The 9,867-nt window shown below is 63.8% G+C and overlaps 1 protein-coding gene across 2 annotated transcripts; it reads left to right on the top strand.

Annotated features, from left to right (window-relative positions):
• The first annotated feature begins 2,757 nt into the window (after positions 1–2,757).
• On the top strand, positions 2,758–9,867 carry ZFAND2B (zinc finger AN1-type containing 2B). Of its 2 annotated transcripts, none has more exons than XM_032791636.2 (8): positions 2,758–2,852; positions 3,938–4,069; positions 4,976–5,127; positions 6,303–6,410; positions 6,659–6,728; positions 7,392–7,468; positions 7,939–8,023; positions 8,356–9,867. In XM_032791636.2, the coding sequence occupies exons 2-8, from the start codon at positions 3,998–4,000 to the stop codon at positions 8,398–8,400; spliced, it is 609 nt and encodes a 202-aa protein (XP_032647527.2). In that variant the 5' UTR covers positions 2,758–2,852; positions 3,938–3,997; the 3' UTR covers positions 8,401–9,867. The 2 variants fall into 2 exon arrangements, with proteins under 2 accessions (XP_032647527.2, XP_074926445.1); XM_075070344.1 differs by having other exon boundaries at positions 7,942–8,023.

Genomic DNA, 9,867 nt, shown 5'->3' on the forward strand with positions numbered 1-9,867 from the left:
GGGCGTTACTGTGGGGCCGTTCCCTAGCTGGGGCGTGCGACGGGCCAGGCTGGTCCCGCCCGGCTTTGTCTCGGGTCGCGACCCCTTCCGCGCCCCAGCGGCTGGGCTCAGCGCCCGGCCGGGCCCGGCGGGGCGAAGATCGGGGGAGGGGGGGGCGCTAGGACCCGGGAGCCCCGCTGCCCCTAGCCCCGCCCCCGCTCAGCCCCTGGAGCGACCCTTGTGCTAGCGCTGACTCAGCGCGTCAGCGCTCCGCCCGGAAAGTGGTCGGGGCGTCGCGTGCGTCCCACATCGGCCCCGGGTGGTCGCGACCCCCAATCCCACTGGCCCCCCCCCCGCCCCATAGCTGGCCCTGACCCCCTAAAAACAAAAAAAAAGGCGCCATAGGCGGGCCCTCACCACTTCTCCCCCACCATAGCTGGGGGCCCTGACCCCCCCCCAGCTCCCCATAGCTGGACCTGACCCCCCTGCTCCCCCGCCCCATAGCGGGCCCTGGACCCACCCCCAACTGCCCCATAGATGGGGCCTGACCCCGCTCAGACACCATGGCTGGTGCGCCTGTGACTTCCTTCCCACAGCGCCCATAGCTGTTCCCCCAGCCTGCCCATATCTCTGCGCTATACAAGTCCCCCAGGGGTGCCACCCATACTCCCTCCCACTTTCATCGCCTCTTGGCACTGCAGGGGACCGCCGCAAGGCCCACGCCACATGGGTCGAACCGAAGCGCACTGTCCGAGCGACCTGCAAACGCACTGGGAGGCCCCGCTGCTGGCGGGGGCAGACTTAGGACCACCTTGCCTTCCCTTGATGCTCTCCCCCAGGCGTCTGCCCCAGCTCGGCACGTGGGGTTGTGGGTGTTTATGCCCTGCCCGCCGAGTCGCCCTGCAGCATACGCTGGACCAGACCCTGGTTCTCCCCAGCTCTTGGAGGGGAAGCGGGCTGTGATAGAGCAGGGGGCCTAGGAGCCCGACGGTTCCTCCCTCGGAGAGGACGGGCTGGATAGACAGGACTGGAGCCGACCTCCCTGGATTCCCTCCCGCTCATGGAGGAGGGGCTGGGGTTAGCAGGGGTTTGGGAGCCAGACTCCTGGTTCTCTCCGCTCTGGAGGGAGCGGGCTGGTGGATAAGAGCAGGCTGAGGAGCCAGGTCTCTAGGTTTTCTCCCCTAATCTGGGAGGGAGGCGGCTGGTGATAGAGCAGGGGCTGAAGCCAGGACTGCTGCTTCTCTCCGCGATGGAGGGGAGGGGGGGCTGGTGGGTTAGAGCAGGGGGTTTGGGAGCCAGGACTCCTGGGTTCTCTCCCGGCTCTGGGAAGGGAGCAGGGTCTAGTGGGTCAGAGCAGGGCAGGCTGGGAGCCAGGACTCCTGGGTTCTCTCCCTGACCCTGCCACTAACTCGCTCTGGGACCTTGTGCCAGTTTCAGAACCGCCCTATGAAATATGCTGCCGCAGTTTACAGCACGTTGGGCTTGTGCAGGTTTTGTAGCTGACTGCACTCCCCAAGGAGTTTGCCGTCGTCACTGGCGGCTCGGGGAGCTACAGCCGAGGTGCCTCTCTGCAGTGGTGCATCCCTTGGTGCTTCAGACCTGACAGAGACTGGGCCCCTGTGAGGGGCACAGCACGTTCTGGGGTGGGAGCGAGGGGCAGCGACCCAGGCAGTTCGGTCTGACTGCACCCCCTAGGGGAGCAGGGGGTGATGGGAGGCTTCGGGCCTAGGGAGCTGGCCATGTTGGCATGCCTACCTCAAAGCCGGGAAACAAGTGCCTTTCTCAGGAGTGCTCTGATGCTATCGAAGCAGACGCAGCCCTTGTCTGTTACCCACGTGTCTCTCTTGTGGGCTGTGTCCCAAGTGTTCAGACCGCTGGAGGATGGTGGGGACCAGACAAACGATCAGGCTGACTCCAGCGCACGGTGCCCCGATCCCTCTAGGGCTTGTTAGGTGGTGGTTGGAAAGCAAGTGCTGAGCATCATCACGCCAGGGCGCTTCAGCCACACAGCTTGCAAAGTGTGTGTGAGGAGCAGAAATTCCACCTTAGTGTCTGGGGTCTCCCTGCCAGAGAGAACGTGAAATGGCTGTAAACAGGTGCTACCTGGCCAGTCCAGGGCTTGCTCCCATGGCACGTGGCTGTGTCACAGAGCTTGCGGTGGGGTGGGGGGCTCCCTTGTGGGATCGCTTGTGCTGCGGGAGCTGGCTTGGCTTTGCCCCTGTTTCTTGCTCGTACTGCTCACGAGTGCTGTGGATTGATTTCTCAATGGCTTGTCTCCTGCGGCAGAGACCTGCAGATCCCAGTGCCACTTCGAGGGCCTGTGCCCCCTTCTTATTTCAGCATTAGTCTCCTCATTGGGAGGGGGAAGGGCGGGCGCTGAGGTTGCAAACCCTCGTCAAGAGCGTGTAGCTTTGGCATGAGAACTATCTCGCTGTCTCCTACCGTGGTGACTGTTTCGGGGTCGAGTCCTTGGCATCCCAGAAGGCGCCTGAAGAAGCTGTGCCTTTGGCTTGCTAGGAAATATTCCAGATCAGTTAAAGGACTTTGAAAAGCTACAGACATTTCGCGTAGGCCATAAATGTGGGGTTTGTTTTCAAGCTGGAGCAGTGCATGCTGGGAGCGGCAGTCTGGAGTGGCTCGGTCTATCAGATGCTGCAGCCCTGGGCCCTGCAGGCTGGCTGTCCCAGGCAGTGCGTGGCTGGGCTGGCCCTGGCTGTGCAGTGGGACGCACCGACTCCTTGGCCCCTCACCCACCTGTCGTCTCTCCTGTCTTGGCAGACTTTCTCCCTCTGAAGTGCGACGCGTGCGAGCAGATATTCTGCACCGACCACATCACCTACACCCAGCACCAGTGTACTTCTGCCTACAAGAAGGTAAGTGTGGCGCGGTGGCTCCGAGTGCTGTGCTCCCAGCGGAGTTGGTGCGACCTGGCAGCCTCATTCTGAAACCTGCTGAGCAGCTCCCGGCGAAACCTCAGGATCAGGCCCCATATGTGCAGCTCAAGCCTGGGGCGAGGGGCAGGTGGAGCCAGGGGAGCTGCCTGAGGCATAGCTGTGTCTGGCTAGCCTGAGAGCGAGACGAGCCTGGCCAGTGACAGGAGGGCGCCGGGCGGTCCCTGGAATCCTCCAGCAGCCAGCCTCGCAGTGGGGTGGAGAACACGAGGTGGCGACGTCTGCCAGGCCAGCTGAACGGTTTCTAGAACCCCGACGCTGGGAGATGGAGGAATCGCAGCAGGGCCACGTTGTCTCTGCTGAGCTAATTCCCACGGACTTGGCTCAGAGCGCTGCCCGCGAGCTCGCACTCTGAGCAGAGGGCCTGGCACCAAGCTGGTGCTCGGCTCCGGGAGGCTGGTGTCAGGCGGGGGCGTGACCCGTAGAGCTGTGGTGTTGTAGCCGTGACCCTAGCGAGTAGAGGGAGCGGATGGGGTTTTCCCGTCCCCCCTGAGCAGTGTGCTTCCCTTGACTTCGCTGGAGCTCCCTCAGGCGATGTGGCTGCAGTGTTTGGCTCTGGGCCTTTACACTCCTGGGCGGTTAGTGTCACCCCTCCGTGCAGCCCAGGCCTGAGCTGCGGTTCACAAGGGATGGGGTAGCGGCTCCGTCACTTGGGGTCTTTAACCTGAGCCCAGCAGCTGCTCTCCGGGCTCTGTCCTACCTCTGCTCACGTGACTGGGTGAGGTTCTGTGGCCTGTGTTGTGCAGGGGCTTGGGAGGGATGGGCAGAACCGGCCCTTGCGCTTTAACACCTGTTCCTTCCCTGTCCCTGCGCATGGGTTAACAAGCTGCCAGCATTCCCAGGGGGTGGCCATGCCCCCGGCCTGCTTGCTTAGCAAAGGCAGAAATCATCCGAAGGGTTAGAAAATACCACATGAGAACCGTCATGTGCGAGGCAACTCCTGCCCCTTGGGGGATGGCACGGGTGGGCCGGTGAGTGTGTTCAGCCTGGCCTCTGCTGCCTTACAGGATGTGCAGGTCCCCGTGTGCCCCCTCTGCAGCATCCCCATCCCTGTCCAAAAGGGGCAGATGCCTGATGTGGTGGTGGGGCAGCACATCGACCGAGACTGCAAATCGGACCCGGCCCAGCGCAAGCGCAAGGTAAGGAAGCTGTGACCTCACTTCTGCCTGTCCCGAGGGGCCTGGAGTGGGGGGCTCCGGTCGGCACTCGCTTAATGCTGGCTGGGCGCATTGGGCCAAGTCTGCTGCTCTCCGCTGGATCACCGTGCTGCACCCTGCTGCTCGGGTCTGGATGGACATGTGGGGGGCTGGAAATCAGGATGGGGGGAGGGGTGCTGGGGCAGGCAGTGTCCAGGCCTGGAATAGCTGGGGGTTGGGATTAGGGGGCAGCAGGAGAGCTGGGTGCAGGAAGCCCAGGCCTGGAACAGCAGGGGCTGGGGTGCTGCTGCTGTGACAGGAACTGAGGGAAGTGAAAGTGAGAAAAATGCATCAGTTTGAAATAGCCACTTCCCCCTGGGGGGGGCGATTTGTGATGGGAACAGCTTCCCAGTCCACTGTCCCTTGGAGGCTGTGACAGGAGTCTGGACCCACCCCAGTTCAGCCACAGGCTGCTGGGCTCTGTAGGGCCCCTTGCGGCATAGGAGAAGACAGGTCCTGGCTGCAGGAGTGCTTGTGTGCGGCGCTCTGGCCTGTGCCCCACAGGTCAGATGAGGGGCACAAAGTGAGCTCTTCTCGCCTTCCCCGCAAAGCCCCTTCACGCTGCAGCACTTGGCCTGTGCCCGCCACCCCTGGTGCTAGAGCTGAGTTCCCCAGAGAGCAGCGTGGCCAGGGGCTGGAGCTGGGACACGGAGACCTGGGGTCTGACCCGGCCAGCTCCTGGAATGTACATTGCCAGGGCTGTGTCCGCATAGTGACCCCATAGCGGGACTGGAGGGGAGTGACAGCCCGGGCGCTGCTGCTGGGCTGCTCCATACCGTCGGGGACGGCTGTGGGGCCCTGTGTGCCGCGAGCTCGCAGCTGCTCACCAGGTGCCTCGTCTCTGCTTAGATTTTCACCAATAAGTGTCTGAAGCCCGGCTGCAAGCAGAGGGAGATGATGAAGGTGATCTGCGACCAGTGCCACGGGAACTTCTGCCTCAAGCACCGGCACCCCCTGGATCACGACTGCAATGGGGCGGGGCGCCCCCTCTCCAGAGCCGGGTAACGGTGGGGAGAAGTGCTTCGCCAGGGAAGTCCCTGGGCGATGCTCTGGAACTGCTCCCCACGAAGCCAGGCAGGACTTTGGGGAGCCCCCTCTCCCTTGGAGCAGACTTGTTCAGGGCAAGAAGCTCACCACGTCTTCACCTCCTCGGTCTCTCCTTGGAGCATTCAGCATCCTCTGCCCCTCCGTGCGCTTCCCACAGCGAGTCCGCCCAGGCGGGGTCCTGGGGAAGCCACAGGGTCCTGCACCCCCACTTTGCAGTCAGACGTTGACTCTCACCCAGCCAGTAAAACAGAGGTTTATTCGATGACAGGAACAGAGTCTAAAACAGAGCTTGTAGGTACAGTGAACTGGACCCCTCGGCCGGGTCCATTCTGGGGGGCAGTGAGCCAGAGACCCCACGTCTGCATTTCACTCTCGTCCCCAGCCAGCTCCAGACTAACCACCCCCTCCAGTCCCTCCTCTCTGCTCAGCTCCTTTCCCGGGCCAGCAGGTCACCTGATCCCTTTGTCTCCAACACCTTCAGCTGGCACCTTTGCAGAGGGGGGGCCCAGGCCATCAGTTGCTAGGAGACAGAGTGCCAGGCATTTAGGAGCACTGGCCCCTTCCTCTGCAGCAATCACACACCCTTATCCCACCACCTAGATACTTAAGAACTGCACAGGGGCACTGAGGCACTAACACAGCATTCAGAGCAAACATTAAGAACTTTCCCAGTTTGTCTCACTCACCACAGTGGTGATGACGGGAGAACTGCATAGGCTGCGCTCGCCCTGCCTCGTGTCCCAGCTCCCCTCACTGCCCTGTGCTGGCTGGTCTGCGTTCTGGTGCCAGGAGACCCCCTTGCAGGGCTGCAGCCGCAAGGAAGTGCCCCCTCCCTTGACGCTGGTCTGCAATGCAAGCCGCTAGCACATCCGACGCTCCTGCTGTTCTCTCCAGCTCCTGTTCTTAGCGAGTCTGCCTGAGGGGCGCACGGCACTGAGTGATTGCCCAGAGAGCAGAGCGGGTGAGGGCCCACGCAGGAGGTGAGATACAGGAAAGCAGGAAGGATGCAGGGCCCATGCTTTGAGGGAGGGGCGGGGGACATCCAGGGATGCAGAGGGCTCCAAGCCCCCTCCTGTGCTTAGTCCCCGGGCAGGAGGAAGCTGTTACTGATGGACATTGTCTGTTGCAGACATGCTGCGGTCGCAAGAGCCCAACCATCCTCCTCTGTGGCAGCTGGGACATCGAGCAGAGGAGTTTCCAGGCCGGCAGCCGGCCCCCCTACTCCAGCCCCAAGCAGGTACGGTGATGCCTACCCCTCCTCTCACCCCCAGGGCCTGGCTGGAGTGGTTAGACCCAGCAGCCCCTCCAGACAGCTGGTGCATCGAAATCCCACCCCCTCCCCGGGGGGACTGGCACATCCCCTTGGCCTGCTGGGAGGGGCACGGAGCCACCCATTAGTTTGTGGGGGGGTCCTCCCGCCTGGGTGTTGGCCCCCTGAGCTGCTCCACGTGCTAGCATTAACTCTGCTCCTCCTCTTGCGCCCAGAGGCGGCGTGATGGCGACACCGCAGCCCAGCAGCACCTCGCCCCCAGCTGTTGCACTGCAGAATGGACTGGTGAGTGGCCCGGCGCGAACCTCTCCCAGTGGGTGCCATGGCACAGAGAACCGGGTGCTCTCGCCCCCAGGCTGTACAGCCTCATCGCCCCGTGTGTGAGGTACCCACCAGAGCAGGGCAGAGAGCCAGGCACAGGAGCCCTGTTCTGGAGCCAGCTCCGTCACCCACTTCCTAGATGGCAGGACCAGGCCCAACGCTCCCCAGGACGCCTAGGCTGGCGCTCGGCAGTGGGGTCCTCATGGGCTGAGTGACACTATGACAGAGCCTGCACGTGAGAGCCGGGGCAGGCCTGGGCTCTGCTGGGGGCTCCTGGGGGACCAGGCCCGGGCGAGGCTGCCCTCTCTACCCGCCATTGCCTCCCTCGCTCTGCTGTGTGAACATGGAGCCGTACGAAAGCAGCAGTCTCTTGCTGCAGGCCGGGGGGGCGCGAGGAGCTGTTTGGTGAGCCTGTTCCTCACAGGGGAGGCTCTGAATCCGAGCGCCTTCCCTCTGACTGTGTCCAACCCCCAGGCCTACAGCTGGGCTTAGGGTGGGAGGTGGGGCAGACACTCCCCCCCCCCCCCCCCATGGCTGGGGTCAGGGTAGGGCTGTCCCTGCAGCACCCTCTTTCCAGGTTGTGGCTAAGCCGGGCAGTGCCGTGGGCACACCCCACTCTCGTTCCAGAGCGAAGAGGAGGCGCTGCAGCGAGCCCTGGAGATGTCCCTGGCAGAATCGGCGCCTGGCTTGGCACGAGCGCTCAGGTACGGTCCAGGGCTGACGCAGCAGCAGGGTACACTGGGTAGGGCATGGGACACACTGATGTTCACCTGAGAACTGCTCCCCACGAGCCTGCACAGGGCACCATTGTGGGGGCGAATCCCGGAAGGGGACAGGTGGAGGGGCGAGGTGCGTTAACTGGGCTGGGATCCCTTCACATCTTACCAGCTAATAGGCGGGAATAGAACAGGCCAGGACCTGGGAAAGGCCAGGCTGCGGCAGGGAGTGGTGCAATCCAGCAGGTGGCGCCCTTTTGAGCCCCGTTCTTCAGTCTGGTTCCAAGGGTTCGGGGGGTCCGGGGGCCTGGCTCCCGAAATCCCCTGTGCTCTTTGCATGGGGATTGTCCCAACGGCTCCCCCAGCCTTGCTGGGCTCGGTAACCAGCTGCGGGGGGAGCTGTCCTTGGGGCAGCTGGGCTGCGGGGTCTCGTGCACCTGAACAGACGCTGTCTCCAGCAGTGCGCAGGAGGAGGAGGACCTGGCCCTGGCGCGGGCGCTAGCCGCGAGCGAGGAGGAGTACCAGAGGCGGCAGCAGCAGCAGGTGAGCTGAGCTGAGCTCTGGAGCTCCGTGCTGAGCCCCAGTTCTCACCAGGTTCTTCCCCACACCTCGGCACTGCTGGCTGGAGCTCTGCACTCTGCTTCCAGGCTGCCATGAGCCGGGGCAGCCTGACCTCCGGCAGTGCAGAGACCCCACTGGCTTGGGGAGCCGAGGGGTGGCAAAGGGGAGGGGTCAGCCCTGCTGGGGCAAGCTCTGGGTTTACTGCAGCACCCCCTGGCCAGTCTGCCCCATCCCTGCCCTGGAAGCCCCCTGAGTGTTGCTGGGGGGTAGGACGGGGGGGGCTCTTGCTCACTTGTGCTGTGTTCACGTTGCAGGCCCAGAGCCGGAGTTCGAGGCCATCAGACTGCAGCATGTTCTAGGCTAGGAGCACCACAATGCCTAGGGCCTCTCTGCAGTGCCGCCGGGTACCATCACCCAGCTCTGCCAGGCCCTGCCCGAGCGCCACCTGCAGAGGGCCAGCGGGGGCTTCTCCTGCCCAAAGGCTGCTGCTCCTGCTCCCTGAACAGTAGACTGGAGCTGAACAGCGAGCTCCCGCCGTCGCTTTGAGCTGCACGGGGCCACCCCATTCTCCCAGCCCAGAGCCGGCTGCAGCTGCATGGGAGGTGCGACCTGCAGCCGCCAGCAGGCTGGCCTTAGCCGGGGAGGAGGAGCAGTGGCAGCAGCGTTGGGATCAAGGGTGGGTGTTGTGCCTCGGTCCCTCACCCCCCTGGCACAGTGCCGCAAGTAGGGTGTACTGGGGGGGTGCCCCTGGCCTGGAGGTGGAGTGTTCCAGCCGGGGTGTCCGACCCCAATACCTTCGCTCTAACCTGGGCTGGGTCATGTCCAGCCCCCTGCCCCACACACTACACAGGGGTGAGGGCAGCCCCCCAGCTCAGCGCTGCCCTGCACCGCGCAGGGGGGCCCTGCTGGATGTTTTAACAGGACTGGCTGCTCTGCTCTCTTCTCCCTTCCTATGCCAGGCTGTCTGGGCAGGAACTGTCCCCCCTGGGGTGCCCAGTGGGGTTGAGGGGTTGTAGCCTCAGTCAATGGCTGGGTAACGCTCATTTCCCCCCATGGAGACAGCCCTGGCCACATCAGGCACAGGGGGGACCTGTACCTGCACTCTGTGCTGTTCACACTATGTAGCAGAGCCCCCTGCCCCACAAGGCCTGGCACCATAATCCCTAGGCAGCCCCTGCTGTCCTCCAGGCAGGGCTCAGCTGGGGGCCAGGCCAGCCTTTCTCAATCCCTCCCCTGAACTCGGCTGCTGGATGTGGGGCAGGAAGAGCAGCTGTCCTGTTTCTCATGGGAACACGGCCCCTCCGCACAGTGATCACTGACCGCTCCACTGCCTCTGCCAAGAGCCCCCCGCCCCAAACCAGCCCTTGCCCTAAGGCATCGCTGACCTCCAAGGGGAGCCCTGGTGGGGTGTCTCCCGTGGCTATAGGGACCAGACCTCGGGTGTCTTCCCCAGACCAGCCCCTTCTATTCCTGCTGAATTCAGGGCTAGGGGGCTGGCGTGGTGTGAGGCCGGGGCCCTGGCAGCAGGCTGCTGGGGTGGGGGGCTGGCTCTCCTCAGCCCGGGCCCTTTGCCGGCATACGCTGCCTGAGGCGCTCAGTGTAGACACTTGGACACGCTGGGAGCTGCTTCCCCTCCAGCTCTGGGTGCTGCGGGTAACTGCTGCACCTTCTGCAGCTGGCGGGCCAGGGTCTGTGGCTGCCATCTCCCTGCACCCTGAGCGTGTGCCTGGCCCGGCTGTGGCACTCAGGAGTGGGAGCTCTGCAGGGCTTGAGCTGTCTAGCTGCTAAGTGCTGCCTCAAGAAAAATAAAGTCCTACCCAAAAGTG

The sequence above is a fragment of the Chelonoidis abingdonii genome, chromosome 10, assembly GCF_003597395.2.
Source record: "Chelonoidis abingdonii isolate Lonesome George chromosome 10, CheloAbing_2.0, whole genome shotgun sequence".
Lineage (NCBI taxonomy): Eukaryota > Metazoa > Chordata > Testudines > Testudinidae > Chelonoidis > Chelonoidis abingdonii.